Source organism: Sander lucioperca, chromosome 22 (genome assembly GCF_008315115.2).
Source record: "Sander lucioperca isolate FBNREF2018 chromosome 22, SLUC_FBN_1.2, whole genome shotgun sequence".
Taxonomy (NCBI): domain Eukaryota; kingdom Metazoa; phylum Chordata; class Actinopteri; order Perciformes; family Percidae; genus Sander; species Sander lucioperca.
This window is the reverse complement of record NC_050194.1, coordinates 28723212-28743847: the sequence shown is the minus strand read 5'-3', so window position 1 is coordinate 28743847 and position 20636 is coordinate 28723212. Positions and strand designations below refer to the sequence as shown.

The window sequence follows — 20636 nt, the reverse complement described above, 5'->3', positions numbered from 1 at the left end:
AAAAGTTTTAAACATACTGGTTATGCAGACTACATATTATTACATATGACAGAGGCACCATAAAAATAATTTTGAAGCCGTTATTATAAAAGGTGAAAATAGTTACATAATGCAAGCAAGTTTCCCCTCAAACAACAAAAAAGAAGGGTCTCTGGAGATGTTTAACTCAAACAATGCATGCTGATGCAGATCATGTTTGTTTAGAGACTTCATTTGATGAGTTGAGTGAACTCTCAGCTCCACATTCACTCAACTCATTATTTCAATTAAACAGACTTAAGGCTCTGAACAACCACACAAGTGTTTTCAGTTAATTACACCTTCATCATTCTTATTGGTAGATGAACATTTGTGACCTAATAAATTCCCATCAAAGCTCCGGTCCACTTTAACCTGAGCAGAGGTCTAATCAGACAGAAAAACTGAAATCACCTGTGTGGGTGGTCAGAGGCTTTAAAGCCAGGTGAACGCAGGTTTATAAGTTCTGCAATAGTCCAAAACTGAAGTTATTTTAAGTTGCATTAGCTTGAAATAATATTTATAAATATTAATAAAACACGTTTATTTAATGAATGAATGTAATAAGTTCCACCACTGCAGATGACTTCTTCTCACACAGGTGTAAAATACAGTATATGTGCAAAGTAGTGGGCAGCGGTGTTATGTAGCAAAACATATGTCATTAATGTCATATTGGACTCTGAAGAGACAATAAAATGGAACAGGGGACAAATAGAAATCAATAACAATAAACCACAGTGGGGAATGATTTACAAAAACTTTTTTTTTTATTTTCAAGTCCCCAATCCCAACATCAAACCAGAAAAAAGTGGCACAATGTGGAAGTAAATACAAAGTTCCCAAACAGGCCACAGGCTGCACAGAAGCCAGCAAACACACGGCAGCAGCAAGCTAGACAAGTGAATCACACTGAAGACAAACATACATGAAGTTGCTTCAAAGACAAGCAGAAGTACTGCATTAGCATAAACATCAAATAACTGTTGGTGTGAGCAACAAAGTGCTTTTTCGCTTTTGTTGAGTTAATACGTTTGCGTTTCAGCTTTTATTTATTAAGAGGCAAAAGTAGCATGATAGTTAGAAAGGTATCTCCTATACACTCAAGTCATCAGGTATTATTTGATTGATTTTGACTCCTCTACATTTATTTCACAGTGAGTTTTCTTGAGGTTTACTGTGTTAACTTTCATTCTGGGTGAGTCTTGTTTTCTACAAGGGATTAGACATTCCTTGGTTGAGGCTAGTTATAGTGCAGAGTTAATGGCAATGGCTTTAAAATGTCCTGTATGGACAGTGCTGTCCCTTAAAAATCCACAAGGCACAGACAGATCTACAGAGCCTCTGTATCTCCACACAAAAGCTTCACAGAAACAAAACTGATATACTGAAGATTAATACTAAGACTCTTGAAAAGCTTTATATGCAGAGCCAGATTCAGGCTACAGCTACACGACTACGTTTTGGTTTAAAAACGAATATCTTTTGCGTTTACGCCTCATGTTCTCATACAACTAACAGCGTTTTCTAGACCCCAAAACTGAGACATTTGGAACTGACCAGTGTATGCAAATGGTCATGAGATATGCGTTTTCAGACATGTTGTATGGACGGAGATTAGTTCTGCTACGGAGCTAAAACACTTGTGTGGATGGAGATCATTTTTGTTTCAAAACACCGTTTAAAAATGAAAACGTAGTAGTGTAGATGTAGCCTCAGCCTGGTCATGACTTCATCCATCATGAGGGTGCAGATCTAATACAATGATTGTTCTCAGGCACTTTCAGAAGCAGTGTTGGAACACTTGGTCAAACTCTTCTGACTGAAAAAAGTATTACAAAGTATGAGGTATGAGCATTCTCCCAAAGAAATCCACTGACAGATAAGTAAGCTTAGACAGCATACACAAAGGCGTTAGGGTTCCATTTTGAAAACGTATGGTCATGTCTCTGTTTCGGAGCATCAGAGGCAAGCGCAGGCATTTAAGTGTCACCAAAATGAGGCACCTAAATCTGCGTCACTATAAATGGACCGGAGTTGTAGAGTTTGAAAGATATGTGCATGCCGGAGAGAGAGATGCCACTGAGTTGCATTATCCATTGTTTTCGGAGCTTGATCTACACAACGGACTTAAGTCGGGAAATTCTGGCAATCAATGGTAAATTGATTTTCACAACTTTAAAAAAAGATCTTCCTCTCCTGAATCTCCCAACTTTATGAAAGTGAAACACTAAATCACTGGAGTACACCTTCAACACAAATAAAATGAATCAGTACTTTCTAAGTACTTTGGGTAAACAAATGCCAGTAAAAACTGGTGACCGTCAGGGATTTTTTCAATATTTCCACGCTTAAAATTTAAATGACCAAAACATATCTCTAAAATGTTGGACAAACATTCTAGCCAGACTAATAAGCAAATGCGTATTATTCTAGAACCTCTCACTTCATTTTCGATTGTCAAGGGGCATTATCAACGAAGCAAACCAAAATGCCTCTAGATGCGACTGAATAGACCTACAACCAAATCAACATTGCTCTGAGCGAGACATGAAAGTTAGGGCAGTGCTTGGTCTGTTTTGGACGGAGAATGCTGGTTACGTTCTGTAACTGCGTTCAAGCATGACGTCTTAAACCCGCCCCATGTGAGATAAATGGTTGTGATTGGTCCGTCCAGTTGCTCTTCAAAAATCTGTTTGAATGGGTGGGGGACCCGACGAATCTGGCAGAGCAAATGACACGAGCTGGTATATTGGTCTGGTTTCCAGGCTAAGCGTTCACCAAGGCACCGAGCATTCACTAGACTACAACATCTGTATTTAGTAAATTCAGTTATCTGATCTGACATTGGTAAGTGATGAGAAAGATTTTGCCATTTTAATGTGCCAATATTTACTGCCCCTAGGACGCATTCCATGTTCTCATGGATATTAGGATATTATGTAAAGTAAAAAATAATGACAAAATATCACTTAAAATGATCATATTATACCAGAAAATGTATTTTAAACTAAATCTGACAAAAAAACTAATTTGTGGAAGTGTAAAATCAATAAGCAGTTATCGGCTTTATGACACCAAATATGGCATTTATGACATTTGAACATTTTGCTTTAAATCAGAGTAGAACAATGACATTGGCGGTTATATAAAATATTATACAAAAAGCACCACCACGAACGCAACAATAGCAAAGACAGACTTATAATTCAATTTTCAGTACATAAAACCAGACTACGTAACATTTAAAAGAATAAATCAAATAATTCTCTTACAACTTTAAAAGTAATAAACTCATCCTTGTTCAAATAATTTTTAAGATAAGCAAGTTTGTCTACTCTGTTTTTATACAAATGCAAAAGTCTCCTATTGCCAGCTAAAAGCTCATTAGGCATATATAAATTGCAAAGCTTACCTAAAACCTGAGAAACGGGGAGAGAACATCAACAGCCTGCCTCTGTCAAATGTGGGTAACATTGACTTTTGATGGTAGGTTTACTTTCTCTACAGGGACACTATGGCAAGTAGACGGCTATAAAACTGAATTGTGATGTGGATCTGACAGAGTGACTGATTAACTGATTAACACAGGAGATGTTTTGCCTTGGGTGTTTCTGTTAAATAAGATGGAGGAGACCTGAAGGTGTGCAGTAGGTTCAGGTTTCAGGTTCCTGACGGCGGACTGGTCCACTGGTTGACCATAGGCCTGCGGAGCAGCTCCTCCACGTGGCGAGCCACGTCCATCGTGTCCTCCAGGTCGAAGTCTCCATCTGCATCCAACATGGTGTCACTCCTGACAGGACAACAGCAGAGACACAGGCCACACTTTCATGAAGGAGGTTCATGGGAAAATTATTGTTTTTTTGTTGATGGATGTTCTACAACCTACTTCACTAATATCAGCTAGGACATAGTGAATGTAGTTGGTCAAAGTACATTCAAAATAACAAAAACATTCTTATAAACCCAGAAATATTACCTCAAATCAACATTAGTCAAATATAGTTGTCTTTAAAGAAATGGATAAATACAGGGGATTTTCCTTGCAGGTTTCAACTTGCTCATATATATATATATATATATATATATATATATATATATATATATATATATATATATATATATATATATATATATATACACACATATATATATATATACACACATATATATATATATACACATACACACACAACATTACATAACATGTAATATCTACAACATTTACCCTCTTCCTAAGTCTTTTAACTGACTTCCTGTTGCATATAGTATTCCAGTACAACTTCGCAATCTCACTTACAAAGCCTTGCACAATCAGGTCTGCATATGTGGCCGAGACACTTCGCCCATATTCATCAGCTTGCTGTTTTATGTTTACACTGTTACATTAACTGTCTGTAGCACAGAACCACCTTAAGACCTGTAGTGACCATCTTTTGAGTCTGTGGCATCAAGACTTTGGACTTGTTCTGCCTCCAACTTTACAGTATGCTCTATCTGTGGAGTCTTATAGACTTAATTAGGAAGGCTCTGTGGTGGACATTCCATGTTACAAACTCATGCTATATCAGGTGACGATGCTAGCTCTGGTCTTAATCCAAAACAGTGTCCAACATAACTTGTCTCAGGCAACTAACAGCTGTGATAAAACAGTACTAGAGATGCACCGATAGACCGGCTGGTGACCGGAATTGGCCGGTTTTCACGTGCTCGGCCATGACCGGCGACCGGCAGGTCAGTCTGACAAATGCCGATTTCATGCCGGTCAACGCTCCAATTAACTGACAACATAAGTTATACCAGTTACAGTTCTCAAGGACGCACGCACACACGGACGCCACAGCACAATCTCTTTTTCCTTTCTCTCAACTTTTCCGCTGTGTGTCGCACGTACCCGCTCGTGGTGGTAAGCGCGTGTCCGTGCTATTCTCGCACACATAGGAACCTGGTGAATTAACCTGCAACATGTCAGCTGTTTGGAAATTCTTCAGCGTGTGTGCAGAAAATAACAAGTTTGCAATATGCAACACCTGCAAGGACAAAGTAGGGTGTTGGATATTGGATGTGAAAAGAAGGAAATGGTTCTAACATTGCACTTTAGATGTGTGTGAATATCCCACACCAGGAGTAATTTATATAGTTCTATTTTATAGTGATCCATTATCTGTTCAAAACATGTTCTATGTTCTGTGCAAAATGTTCTATGTTCTGTGCAAAATGTTCTATTAAAGAAAAGATAGAAAATAAATATTTGTGTGTGCTGTAAAGTGGTTAGAAAAAATGAAATCGGAATCGGCTAAAATCGGTATCGGCTGGCCTAACGCAAAGAAAATCGGAATCGGCCTAGAAAGTTGTAATCGGTGCATCTCTAAACAGTACTGCCGAAATTGCTCACATCCTGCCAAATTCAAGGGAGGAAGTTAACACATACTTACATTCATACACAAACACCTGCTGTACCCTGCTGCAGTATGCGCATACTGACATTGTTTTTGTGCTGAGGTGTGGGTTAATGTTTTAGGTAAGCATATATGTTTACATTGAAAATCAGTTAAACATAACACCTCCAGCATGACTTTAAATACTCCCTCAGTAAGACAGAAACTTCAGAATTACTACATTACTGTGTAATCTTATAATCATCTCCATCAAAATTACTAAATGTAATGCTACAATGTAAGTAATCAAAGTCTCCCAACTTTTCCATACATGAAAATGACTTGTCCTGGGTTTTTCAACAACTGTTCCTGCATCCTTGCATTTCTGTGACTGCCAGACACTGCATGCAAAAGTTTTCACACCTGAAAGTCCGAACCAAGGTCCGTACCAGGACCTTGACATCATGTTTTAATATTTGATCCCGTAAGTTTTGGTTTCACACTGCAGTTATGCAAGCGCCCTAAAGACCTATACATGACAAAACTACGGCCTGTTGTCATCACATACGTGAGCTGTGTCTCCTGACAGTTGTAACTGATTGGTTTGTAGACGGGCTTCCCCGTCCTCTCCTATCCTCTCTCTGTGTCGGTTATTTTCCAGCTGACTGCTGCTCTCCCCGTGCTGCTGCAGCTCTTTTTGTTTTGTTGCGTTGTTGAGAAGCGAGACACGGGAACTTTACTTGGGGTTTGAGGAGCTGCAGCATTTATTCAGAGACAAACTGAAACCTACACTGTACATTTTCTACCACTTAACAAGTAAACTGCTGATATATTCTCTGCTCTGATAGCAGACAGCTGTCTGCTCTGAGCGCTGACACCGTTACCCTCTCTCACGTACACACTAAACACTGAGCTGTTCTAACACAAATATAGCCTGCCAGAGCTTCCAGTATTTGGTCCGGAAGTCCGAACCATACCAGAAATGCTTTCACAGTAGAAACAAACCGGACCGTGGTTCGGTTTGATCCGGACCGAGACCACCTCTTTTGGTCAGACCAAATTTCCGCCGCTTGGTCCGGACCGTGGTACGGGGGAGGTTTCACACCTTTTGGTTCGGATCAAACCGAAAAGTCCACAAGTCCAGACCAAACAAGGTAGGTGTGAAAGCCCCCTGAATTCCCTTCATAAAGTGCATAACATTTACCATGTACCACTTTCTGTGTCCACTATGTGGTCCTAGAGAACACACACTATACAGCATGTTGCTGTAGATGTATTAACCACATTAGGGAAGTTCAGATAAACCTTCATCACACTTCTATGACGCTATGACTAGAACTCATTATTGACTTACTGATGTCCTCAGGCCTGGTCTCTAACAAAGCATAACAAAGTTTTGCCCAGATTGGACAATGTACACTTGAGTTACACACAACTACATATTTTGCCGCATTACATGGTCACATTGCTTATTCACACTGTTGCACAAACAGCCAAATGCTTCACAATTTAGCTTTAGCAAGATCATGGATTGTTCGTACATAATTTGTAGTCCATCAGGTTACATCAATAGGAGAAGTAAGTTTCAGAAGCAAGCAAATGCTCAAAATCATACATCATTAGGGCCCGAGCGCCGACAGCGGTGAAGGCCCTATTGAAACTGAAGGAATTATTTTCTGCAAATGAATTGGCTTTTTGAGGGGCTTAACATATTCAAAAACTCACCAAATTTGGCGGTCGCATCAAGTCTGGTGAAAATTCACGTATTTTAAGGGTTTCGGGAATAGGCGCACAAAAATGGCTCACTAGCGCCCCCTACAAAGTTAAAAAAATTGAGCCCCTGCAGTGCGTTTAACGTAGACTCATGAGACTTGGTACACATATGTATCATGTCAAGATGTACAAAAAACGTCATTAGAACCATACCCTAAACCCAACAGGAAGTCCGCCATTTTGATTTCAAAGTTTGAAATCAGTGTAATTTTGGCAATTTCTACATGTCGTACTTTAACAAACTCCTCCTAGAGATTTCATCCGATCAACTTCAAATTCGGTCTGTGCCATCTTAAGACATTAAAGATGAAAAGCTGGTAACCCCCGATGTGCGCAGAGGAGCGAGGGCCCGTCCAACGCTGCTTGCAGCTTTAATTTACACATGAATTTTATAGCTAATTTCCTGTTGGGTATAGGATTTGTCTCCTGGAGCCTTTTTTACAAGTCTGACATGATACATATGCAGACAAAACCTTATACATATAGGTGAAACGCTCTGCAGTGGCTACTTCTTTGAAATTTTGTAGGTGGCGCTATTGAACCACTTTACATTAATCACGCTGGAAACCCATGTGATTCACTTCGAGCCTGGACTAACATGTCTGAATGAGTTGGAGTAGATCGAACATTTACGTTACAACAACTATCTATTTCAAGATGTAACGTCAAAGTTCGCTGTGCCGCCACGGCGACGCCCTACGACAAAAAATCACAATCTTCAAACAGAAGCATCATCAAGGTCTTTGAGGTGGATCTAGTAAACCCATTAAGTAGAGAACATCAAAGTGTACCGACTTTAACTTCATGTTGCCAATAGCGGGCGCCAGGGCATGAAATTGGCACCCGCCAAATGCGGGTAACTTTTGTGACTGGCGGGTGAAACTGTCAATCTACCTGCCACGTTGGCGGGTAGCCAATGAGAATTGAGTGATTCAGACACCTAACTATCGGTAAGCAGGGTACGCCGTTGCTTACGGGCCTGGTCCAATCAGGGGCCGCATCACTGGAAGACACTGTGTCCCACGTGCAGCCAATGACCAAGCGGGAGTGAGAACGGGTAAAGTTAATTTCCTAGTTTCTGATATGAAGACGAGACGTGTGTGTGACTCGAACATCTCACATTTACCAACAAAACGTACAGCGAAAGACCGTGCAAAACATTTCAGACCGTCCTGCCAACCTGTATACATTTTAACATTAATGTACGCTGTAACGTTTTTTCACTCTAAAGTCAGCGGCTGCTGTTTCAATCTGTCGGCTGTCTGCAGCGGGTGGGGCTGCTCCGTTTCCCCAGCGACTGACGCGCACACACAATCACACACAAACAATCACACACAAACACATGCACAGACACACACACAATCACACACAAACGCACACGGTGGATGCAGGAAAAAACGCAGATGAGACGTTCAGGATGACCTAAATTGAGGACAGCTACTCTCGTTATTGTAAGTGCAATGATAAGTTAAAGTCCAATAAGTACTTTATCAAACCGTATGAATGTGTGTCCCAGGCCAGGATAGGAAATTAACTAACAATGTAAAGATTAACAAGACAACGACATATGTTCATATTTGATTCATTCGATACATTATTATTTTGTGTCTTAAATCCACCAGCCATTTTCATATTTTACCAACATTTGCAGCATCCTAAGCCTTTTTGGTAAGGTTCCTAATCTCAGCCCAGAGTAATATTAATAAGTATTATTCTCCCCAAAACAAGTTTCCTTTTTATTTATTTTTTTATTTTTAAGAACTATACAAAAATAATTCTTGTGTTATGGTGTGCATTCACCAGTGTTTTGTTGTTGTTGTGGTGCACATAGGCTACTCCTGATTTTGTCAGTCATCTCATCTCTTATATGCAGTGGCGTAACGAGCCAACACCGGGCCCTGCAGGATTATCAAGGCGGGCCCCCATACTACAGCACGTATTGACGGCGCAATGTCCACGAGTAGCCTACCATCAGTAGGACAGGATAGGATCATAGAGACACAGCAATTCCTGTTTTTTACCTTTATGACGCAAAAAAAACTGGCTGGTAAAAAGTCCCTGTGGCAGGTGGATTTAAAAATCCACCTGCCACAGTGGCTGGTGGTCAAAAAAGTTAACTTCATGCCCTGGCGGGCGCTATACCATTATAACTCAACATTGATATTGATATGTACATGTCTTCAGGCCAGGACCATTATGAAGCCTAAGCAGTTTAGAGCAGATTGGACAATGTACAGTGTAGTTACAAACTAGTTCCTATTTGGCGAGTGAACATCAAAATTCGCCACCCTGCTATGCCAACACTGTATAATACAAATTAAAAACCTTCTCAATTTAGCTTTGGCAAGGCCTTTAGATTGTACTGACCAATTTAAAAGTCTATCAGTTTAAATCTCTAGGAGGAGTTTGTTAAAGTAGCCTGCAAATGGTCAAAATCATCCATAATTTGCAGATTAATACAGCTGACCTCCTGTTGGGTTTAAGGTATGGCTCCAAGAGGCTTTTTTGTAATTTTGGACATGATACATATGCATACCAAATCTCATACATCTAGGTGAAATGCACTGCAGGGGCTACTTCTTTTTTTGGCAATTGTGTAGAGGGTGCTATTGAGCCAATTTACCATGATCCAGTAAGTTTTGGTTTCACACTGCAGTTATGTAAGCGCACTAAAGACCTATATGTGACAAAACTACGTCCTGTTGTCATCACATAATCAGGCCTGACACCCGTGTGATTCATTCCAGGCCTGGACTAACATAATGTATGATAGATTTGGGGCAGATCAGACAATGTATGTTGAAGATACAACAGCTTTTTGTTTCGTGATGTAACATTGAAGTTCACCATGCAGCCACGGCGACGCCCTTCAACAAAAAATGACAGTTCTAAAAGAAGCATCATCAAGGTCTTAAGGCTTTCCTGAACACATTTGAGGTGGATCTGGTACACGCATTAGGTAGAGGACATGACAGTGTAACGACTGTAACTTCCTGTTGCCATTAGGGGGCGCTATGATAATATCTTAATATTGACATGTATATGTCTTCAGGCCAGGACCCTTATACAGTTTGGAGCAAATTGGACAATGTTAAGTCTAGTTACTAACCCCTTCCTGTTTCATGGCGAAACATGAAAAATCAACAATGCCCTGTTTGGCATGCACTAAAAACCATTGCAATTTAGCTTCGCCAAGGTCTTTAGATCATACTCACTAATTTTGATGTCAATCGGGTTAAATCTCTAGGAGGAGTTTGTTAAAGTACAACCCCTAAAAATGGTCAAACTCGTCCATATTTTGCAAATTTATTTCAATACAACAGGCCTCCTGTTGGGTTTAGGGGGTGGGACCACGAGGCTTTTTTGTATGTCTGAATAAGCTTCATATGCCTACCAAATTTCATGTTTCTACGTGAAAGTTAAAGCAGCCATATTATGCTCATTTTCAGGTTCATAATTGTATTTTAAGGTTGTACCAGAATAGGTTTACATGGTTTAATTTTCAAAAAACACCATATTTTTGTTGTACTGCACCACTCTCTCTCACTGCTGCAGATCCTCTTTTCAGCTGGTCTCTGTTTTAGCTACAGAGTGAGACCTCTTTTCTTCTTCTTCTTCTTCTGTACTATCTTTGATTGCACTCGCACATGCCCAGTAGCTCAGATGTAGATCATGTCAGCTAGCTAGCTCCATAGACAGTAAAAGAAAGGCTGTTTCTACAACTTCGGTCAGTTACAAGGCAGGATTAGCTGGGAGACTTCTAAATGAGGGCGCACATGTAAGTAGTTCTTTTGTAGATTATGGTGAACTTGTGTGTGTTGTAGCAGTGCTTTGCTATTGAGAACGAGGTAGCATGCTAGCGTTAGCCTGCTAGCGTTAGCATTAGCGTTAGCATGCTAACGCTACGAGCTAATGGTTGCGGTTAGCCTGCTCGTTTCGGTTTGTGACGTCACAAGTCGTGCCGATTTTGAACAGCTCACCCAGAGACTGAAGGCAGCACACATTCAGAAACCGTATCTCACTCTAAATAGCATGGGTGGATTTTTTTCAAAGTTTGTATGTGTGTGGAAGCACCAGAGACACAACATAACACCCCAAATCCCAGAAAAAGTGATTTCATAATATGGGCACTTTAAAGGAGGGGGCTTTAACTTTGAAAACTGATAGGGGGCGCTATAGAGCCAAATTGCCTCAGGGACAGTCACCTAGCTGGAGGTGGTTCTATACTGATCCACACCAGAATCTGTATGGCATACTAATGTGGGACGTCCTATCCAGCATCAAACCTGACACGCTCCTTGTTACACACATTTTCTGATAGATGGAGCAGGAGCTATATGCTCCACTATTTTCACCAGCTAGTCTCTAAAGCACGCTTCATACTTTACACGTATCGCCGTTCCCCGCGTTTATATAATTCGTCTTTAAAGACATGGTGCTTTTTGGATGCTTTTATATAGACCTTAGTGGTCCCCTAATACTGTATCTGAAGTCTCTTTTATATAGACCTTAGTGGTCCCCTAATACTGTATCTGAAGTCTCTTTTATATAGACCTTAGTGGTCCCCTAATACTGTATCTGAAGTCTCTTTTATATAGACCTTAGTGGTCCTCTAATACTGTATCTGAAGTCTCTTTTATATAGACCTTAGTGGTCCCCTAATACTGTATCTGAAGTCTCTTTTATATAGACCTTAGTGGTCCCCTAATACTGTATCTGAAGTCTCTTTTATATAGACCTTAGTGGTCCCATAATACTGTATCTGAAGTCTCTTTTATATAGGTCTTAGTGGTCCCCTAATACTGTATCTGAAGTCTCTTTTATATAGGCCTCAGTGGTCCCCTAATACTGTATCTGAAGTCTCTTTTATATAGACCTTAGTGGTCCCCTAATACTGTATCTGAAGTCTCTTTTATATAGACCTTAGTGGTCCCCTAATACTGTATCTGAAGTCTCTTTTATATAGGTCTTAGTGGTCCCCTAATACTGTATCTGAAGTCTCTTTTATATAGGCCTCAGTGGTCCCCTAATACTGTATCTGAAGTCTCTTTTATATAGACCTTAGTGGTCCCCTAATACTGTATCTGAAGTCTCTTTTATATAGACCTTAGTGGTCCCCTAATACTGTATCTGAAGTCTCTTTTATATAGACCTTAGTGGTCCTCTAATACTGTATCTGAAGTCTCTTTTATATAGACCTTAGTGGTCCCCTAATACTGTATCTGAAGTCTCTTTTATATAGACCTTAGTGGTCCCCTAATACTGTATCTGAAGTCTCTTTTATATAGACCTTAGTGGTCCCATAATACTGTATCTGAAGTCTCTTTTATATAGGTCTTAGTGGTCCCCTAATACTGTATCTGAAGTCTCTTTTATATAGGCCTCAGTGGTCCCCTAATACTGTATCTGAAGTCTCTTTTATATAGACCTTAGTGGTCCCCTAATACTGTATCTGAAGTCTCTTTTATATAGACCTTAGTGGTCCCCTAATACTGTATCTGAAGTCTCTTTTATATAGGTCTTAGTGGTCCCCTAATACTGTATCTGAAGTCTCTTTTATATAGGCCTCAGTGGTCCCCTAATACTGTATCTGAAGTCTCTTTTATATAGACCTTAGTGGTCCCCTAATACTGTATCTGAAGTCTCTTTTATATAGACCTTAGTGGTCCCCTAATACTGTATCTGAAGTCTCTTTTATATAGGTCTTAGTGGTCCCCTAATACTGTATCTGAAGTCTCTTTTATATAGACCTTAGTGGTCCCCTAATACTGTATCTGAAGTCTCTTTTATATAGACCTTAGTGGTCCCCTAATACTGTATCTGAAGTCTCTTTCCCTAAATTCAGCCTTGGTGCAGAATTACAGCCACTAGAGCCAGTCCCACAATGAGCTTTCCTTAGGATGTGCCATTTCTGTGTCTGTAGCTATTGAGGAGGAGAGAGGGGGGGGTCAAGGTGGAGGGTGGGGGTGTGGCCTTGACCAACTTCCACTTTCCTCGTTTGAAAGCCATGATCTCTCTCTCTCATGGGTGGGCCAAATTCTCTGGGCAGGCAAAGCAGAGAAAGGGGAGGTAACCTTTCCCCTTATGACATCATAAAGGGAAGATTCCAGATCGGCCCATCTGAGCTTTCATTTTCTCAAAGGCAGAGCAGGATACCCAGGGCTCGGTTTACATCTATTCCCATTTCTAGCCACTGGGGGACCATAGGCAGGCTGGGGAACTCATATTAATGTTAAAAAACCTCATAAAAGTGAAATTTTCATGCCATGGGACCTTTAAAGAAATACAAAGACAGCAAAATAGGGTAGAACTCCTGGTGCCACCAACTGAAATGGAGTGTGGATCAGGAAATGTGCACGCCTGGAATGTCAGAACGACGCAGACCCTCAATTGTAGTATGAATGAAACAGCAGATCCACACGATACAAGTCCGTAGCTGACACGGAATGCTGATGGTATGTCCGAGCCTTAACCCTCTGGGGTCGACTATTATGTTGTATACGACACACTAGTCTGGATCAACAACAGTATATTTCCAGGATAATTGCCTGATACAAAAACATTATTGTCCCTCACCTTCCGCTCTGTGTGTTGCCGTTCTCAAAATCCCTTTGCTTCGGGAAACAACAACAAACTTTGAGCTAGCAAGCTACATGCAAGTTTTTTGGCATTTTCTTTTGCGGGGTACAAATGTTCCACCAAAACAAGTTCCTTAGGTCTGGCAATGTGAGACTTATGACACACATGCACGCACAAACTGCATACACTGAGAGGTTGACAGCTGTGTGTCTGCCTGGCATGCTCTGTGTGTGCGATGGCCGATTTAACCCGCCAGTCCTCATCGATTTAGTAGCATGTGTCACGTAGCTCTCCACTGTGTGTCCAGCAGAGAGCCACAAAACGTAGAAGAAAAAAAGAGCGGCTTAAAACGCTACTAAGATAACTAGCCGTTAAGAAATAGATCGTACAGCCTATTTTTCTTTTACAATGAAAAACATTGTTTTTAATAACTTTTATTTTTGTTTTAATAACTATTTGATCATACTAATCGGTCAAAATTCTTATTGTCAGTTAACGGTTAATCATTGACATCCCTACTCCAGATCAATACAGTGTAGAGACTTACTTAGGTACTTACGTAGCGGCTTCCTTTTTGTGTGCCTTGAAGCATTTGTCGGCATGAAAACGTCTCAATTTGTTGTTTGTCACCATTTTGACTCCCAGAATTCAGTGGAGTGTGTCGCCCAATCAAGGCCGTCTTCCTGACTATAGATCTCCAAATGCACTAGCAGTGATAGTCTATGGATGTGACCCAGCGCCATTGCTGACATCACCATTTCCTGTCAGATTTATGCCTACTATTATATAAGGTACCACCCGAAATGTGTTTCTTTCGCTACTACATACTAAATGTGGAACGAACAAGCCAAAATAACGATATATAAGCGTAAATGTAATAAATAATCGGTAGTATCTCATTCAAACATTTGGATAGTATTAAAAAGGCGTTCACCCAGGGCTTATTGAGCATGGATGTATCGTTTGTTTTGGGTTTTTACTAGGGCTGTCAACGCTAACGCGTTAATGCATGTGATCTAAAAAAAAACAAAAACATTACACGTTATTATTTCATTAAACTAAAAAAATTAACGCGTTATTTTTTTTAGCGCAAAGTAACCTTCTTTTTCAAGTTTGACCCCAACCTCTTCCTGTTATCGCAGTGGTCACGCTTCTGTCGTATCAGTGGCAGTTAGCAGATGTGTTTAGCCGCTACAGAGTTCTGCGACACCGACTATGGTGCTCCGCATGGTGCTCCGCATGGTGCTCCTCTGTATCAGCAGTAGTTGGTGGTTCCGTTACCTGAGAATAGGTGACACAGCACCGCGAGCTGCCAATCGTTTCCGCAGACATTATGGTTAAGTTTAGGCGACTAAAAGTGGCCGTTATGCGGCAACGAAAGTTAGGTTTAGGCACCGAAACGACTAGTTAAGTTTAGGAAAAAGATGGTGGTTTGGATTAAAACATTCCCTAGGTTCACGCATTTCCCCGTGAAGCGAACTCCGCTCCCTGGCTTAAAAGAAAAAGATGGCCCTGATGATGAGGTACTGTCCATGTAGCTCAGAGGGTCGCCGGTTTAAGTCCCCGTGTGGACCAAAGTAAAAAGTGTGGACGGGTCATGCTGTAGAGACTGTTCCCTCTGTCTCTTCACATACATTATGGCATTCTATTTCTAAAACAGGCCTACTTATTGTTGCATTCATTTGAGTTTATGGTACTATGCACAAAAATTACAGGTAAGTGTTTTTGTGACTTTATAGCAGACGTTACTTTGTAACAGTTGTTGGTTACTGCTAAATATGTCTGCACTTCATATGGATGCCTCAACAAATTAAGATTGTTACTGAACACTTGTTTATTAAATGTTAAATGATTGAGATAATAAAACTGAAGAATTTGTTTCTTTAAACCAGTTTGTCATGCATTTATTTATTTCAACACTGCACATTTACAAGTAAATCCTAGTATTTTAAATTTGTGATTAATCACAGCTCATTACTGTGATTAACTTAATTAAATTTTATAATCGATTGACAGCAGTTTTTACATATTTTATGTGACTTATTGACAGGGAAGTGAACAGGAAGTGATGTCAGCAGAAAGGCAGGTCACTCAGCCAATAGATAACAAACCTGATACAAGCAGGTGGGCCTTGTATGTACTCTAGTGTGTGTGTGTGTGTGTGTGTGTGTGTGTGTGTGTGTGTGTGTGTGTGTGTGTGTGTGTGTGTGTGTGTGTGTGTTGCCGGTCATTCAGGCAGCCCTGGATGTGTAGATGAGAGCACAACTAACTTTTTGGATAAGATAAGTGTATGTTTTTTTTGTTTGTCAGTCACAGTGTTTATTTTTGTTTCCCCAATTGCCAAGACGTGGGAGAACAATTTTCAAAAGCCAAAAATCTTGTTCATTATTGTTCTCTGTGTGATGACAATACATTTCTGAGATTCAATTTCCATTTTGTTTTGTCTTTATGGTCACATAACAATTTATACATTTCATGTGACATCCCTGCAGCATACATATCCTAATTACAGGGTTGAGGTTATACAAGCAATATTACACAAGGAAACCAGGCGAGCCAAAGACCCCAGAGGGTTAACTGTGTCTGTCTGCTGTTTGCTGCTGAGCAGGTAGTATACAGTAGGGTTTTAGAGTTAGCTTTTTCTGTCAAAACAGCTGCCCGCTGTAGCTGAAAGCAACGCTAAAAAAGCGGTAAGAGTGAACCAAAACAGTGAAGTTAAAGGCAGCGCAGCTAAACAATGAGCTGAAAGTCACAATAAAGCTCTGTAAAGTCGAGAGCTGCAGATTTGGGTGTTACTTTTCTGTAGGTTCATCACTACGAGACACCTTTCACATTGTCTTCCCAGTGTCATTTAATACATCATCATAAAAATATAGATTATAGCCATTGTAAGTAGCAGCAGCAATACCACAACAAAACAAATATACTCCCTACAAGTAAAAGCCTTGCATTTAGAACTTAACTTCAGCAAAAGTACTAAGTATTGTCATCAAAATGTACTTTAAGTATCAAAAGTACTCTTTTTGAAGGAATAATGTCCCCTTTCAGTATAGTGTTTACAGGGTCTTATCTTTGGTAAATATATGATATATATATTAATATATATAATATAAAAACGAGTGGGCTTACATAGAAGGGTAGACACCAAAGTTGTTGGGGTGGCTCACAGAGGGAGAAGCTGTTTGGTCCATGAACGTAGGAGTTCCTCCACTGGGTTCAGGGTTCGTGAATCTACCAGAGACATATGCCACACATTATTTCAGCAATTGATATGTCCATGATCTCATGTCTAGCCCTGCTGACTGACCACATCTTATAATAATGACATATTATACTAAGAAAAACTAATTTCTGATTGGCTTGCAGGTGTCGGTCAAAAATGTATATTGGGACACCTTTAATACATACATTAAATTACATTTAACCATAACAACAATACTTGTAGTATTATTCACACCATCCTACGAGTTGACTCTTACAGGTTCTACAGACCTAATTATGGGTTCAACTGACTACAAACAACCATCTAAAAATAATTACTCAAAGCTACAGGACAGTCAAAATCACAAATTAGTAACTAGTGTTAACCGTGCTGTTGGTCTTTTCTTCAGCTCATAGCAACACAATCAATTCCTGTTAATTGGCCCCATGTTTTTTTATATTCTTTATAAATATAATTCATCAAAACTTTTGGAAACAATGTGCAGTTACCCAAACCCAAATTAAAATGACATGTATACAGTGCATGCAGCAAAGGAGCACGGGTCGGACTCAAACCGGCGGCCGCTGCCAAGGACTCAGCCTACATGGGGCGCACACTCTACTGGGTGAGCTAGAGGTCGCCCTAGCATGAATGTTTTTGTAGCCTTCCCCAGATCTATGTCTCCGCACACTGTCTCTGAGCTCTGCAGGGAGTTCCTTCCACCTCATGGCTTGGTTTTGGCTCTGATATACATTGTCATCTGTGAGAATGTATATACAGTAGACAGGTGTGTGTCCAAATCACATCCAATCAATTGAATTCATAACAGTTGGACTCCAATCAGGGTGTAGAAACATCTCAAAGATGATCAAGAGAAGTTAGTAGTTTCTGAATGCACTGTTTATCGGCCCTCAGTGATTGAGATGGATGTGTGCTGCATCGTCTTTTTGGGATTCAAATGCCGAATCCACATTAGACTTCAGAAACGTCAGTTTGAAGTGATTTAGGTTTCCTGTGGCAGTTTTAGAAAATAGAAAAATTACTTACTCTGGCACAACTTGTTTGATCTGTGGTTTGACATATCCATCCACTGCTTTTGCTGCAAGAGAGAAACACTGCATTTAAAAAAAAAAAAAAAAAAAACACATTGCGGAATCATTTCAACTTCAATTTAGTGTTGATCTGAATACAAACAAATGTTTCAGATACATACAGAGTGGAGGGGTGTAGTACTTGGCGAAGACCTCGCCTTTGGGCCGGTCAGGGTAGAGAAACAGAAGGTGGTTCAGGTCACTGATGCGGTCAGCCAGGGAACGAATGGAGAAGTCCTTGGTTGTATAAGGCAACAGATTCCAGACCAGCCTCTCACCTAGCCAAAGACAGAAACAACCAAAAATTACAGTCACTGTATTTACCAAGGCGTAACATAATACTGTAGCAGAGATTAAGATGACTTATATACAACCTTTGTCACATATAAGCACACAAGTGGAATTAAGGGCCAATATTTACAGTATAAAATTGAACTTGGAGCTAAAAAAATGAATGCTGCATTTCAGCAGAACAAAACATTTTCGAAGCGTTTCATTCAGTTAGATGTTGAAGGAAGGATGAAGGAATAATTACTTAGAAGGAATTACCCTCAGAGTCACACTAACCCTAACCCGTGTAAGAGAGCCTTAAAAGTACAGAAGTTTGGTACCTGCTTTGTTGGGGTTCTCAGCCACCCAGGCGATGGTGATGCCTCCGATCTCAGAGTCGCTGAATCGCAGCAGGAAGGTGCCGTTGGGTTTGGACAGCAGCATGTCCTGTGCCTGCTGCTTGTTTACAAAGCCCAGGATGGCCCTAGAAACACACATATTCACACACAAACATAAAGTTGAACTTTTTTGTGTTAAGAACCAATTCCTTAAAGTTGATAAAAACATGAGACTTCCTCCATCCATCTTCGTCCGCTTATCCGGTATCGGGTCGCGGGGGTAGCAGCTCCAGCAGGGGACCCCAAACTTCCCTTTCCCGAGCCACATTAACCTGCTCCGACTGGGGGATCCCGAGGCGTTCCCAGGCCAGGTTGGAGATATAATCCCTCCACCTAGTCCTGGGTCTTCCCCGAGGCCTCCTCCCCGCAGGACGTGCCTTGAACACCTCCCTAGGGAGGCTCCCAGGGGGCATCCTTACCAGATGCCCGAACCACCTCAATTGGCTCCTTTCGACGCAAAGGAGCAGCGGCTCTACTCCGAGCTCCTCATGGATGACTGAGCTTCTCACCCTATCTCTAAGGGAGACACCAGCCACCCTCCTGAGGAAACCCATTTCGGCCGCTTGTACCCTGGATCTCGTTCTTTCGGTCATGACCCAGTTTTCATGACCATAGGTGAGGGTAGGAACGAAAGCTCACTGGTAGATTGAGAGCTTTGCCTTCTGGCTCAGCTCTCTTTTCGTCACAACGGTGCGATAAATTGAATGTAATACCGCACCCGCTGCGCCGATTCTCCGACCAATCTCCTGCTCCATTGTCCCCTCACTCGCGAACAAGACCCCAAGGTACGTGAACTCCTTCACTTGGGGTAAGGACTCATTCCCTACCTGGAGAAGGCACTCCATCGGTTTCCTGCTGAGAACCATGGCCTCAGATTTAGAAGTGCTGATCCTCATCCCAGCCGCTTCACACTCGGCTGCGAACCGATCCAGTGAGTGCTGAAGGTCACAGGCCGATGATGCCATCAGGACCACATCATCCGCAAAAAGCAGCGATGAGATCCCCAGCCAACCGAACTGCAACCCCTCCCCACCCCGACTACGCCTCGATATCCTGTCCATAAATACTACAAACAGGATTGGTGACAAAGCGCAGCCCTGGCAGAGGCCAACTCTCACCTGAAACGAGTCCGACTTACCAGCACCTTGGAGTAGACTTTACCGGGGAGGCTGAGAAGTGTGATACCCCTGTAATTGGCACACACCCTCTGCTCCCCCTTTTTGGACAGGTGAACCACCACCCCGGTCTGCCACTCCTTAGGCAACGTCCCAGACTTGCACGCAATGTTGAAGAGGCGTGTCAACCAAGACAACCCCTGCACACCCAGAGCTTTAAGCATTTCTGGACGGATCTCATCAATCCCTGGGGCTTTGCCACTGTAGAGTTGTTTAACTACCTCAGCGACTTCCACCAGGGAAATTGACGACAATCCCCCATCATCCTCCAGCTCTGCCTCTACCATAGAGGGCGTATTAGTTGGATTTAGGAGTTCCTCCAAGTGCTCCTTCCACCGCCCTATTACCTCCTCAGTTGAGGTCAACAGCGTCCCATCTTTACTGTACACAGCTTGGATGGTTCCCCGCTTCCCCCTCCTGAGGTGGCGAACGGTTTTCTAGAAGCACCTTGGTGCCGACCGAAAGTCCTTCTCCATGTCTTCTCCGAACTTCTCCCACACCCGCTGCTTTGCCTCTTTCACGGCAAAGGCTGCAGCACTTCGGGTCCTTCGGTACCTTGCAACTGCCTCCAGAGTCCTCTGGGATAACATATCCCGGAAAGACTCCTTCTTCAGTCAGATGGCTTCCCTGACCACCGGTGTTCACCACGGTGTTCGAGGGTTACCGCCCCTTGAGGCACCTAAGACCCTAAGACCACAGCTCCCCGCCGCAGCTTCAGCAATGGAAACTTTGAACATTGTCCACTCGGGTTC

The 20636-nt window shown here is 41.5% G+C and overlaps 1 protein-coding gene across 1 annotated transcript in view; it reads right to left on the bottom strand.

The window, feature by feature from the left end:
- Window positions 1–766: 766 nt before the first annotated feature.
- The window catches only part of LOC116067487 (signal transducer and activator of transcription 5B-like), a 44891-nt gene continuing 25021 nt past the window's right edge, over window positions 767–20636 (bottom strand). The window contains exons 15-19 of the mRNA XM_031323944.2: window positions 18653–18795; window positions 18164–18319; window positions 17998–18049; window positions 16878–16979; window positions 767–3811 (exon numbers count right to left, since the gene is read on the bottom strand). Of these exons, the coding sequence (XP_031179804.1) occupies window positions 3682–3811; window positions 16878–16979; window positions 17998–18049; window positions 18164–18319; window positions 18653–18795 (583 nt within the window). The 3' untranslated portion in view covers window positions 767–3681. The remainder of the gene's footprint in view (window positions 3812–16877; window positions 16980–17997; window positions 18050–18163; window positions 18320–18652; window positions 18796–20636) is intronic.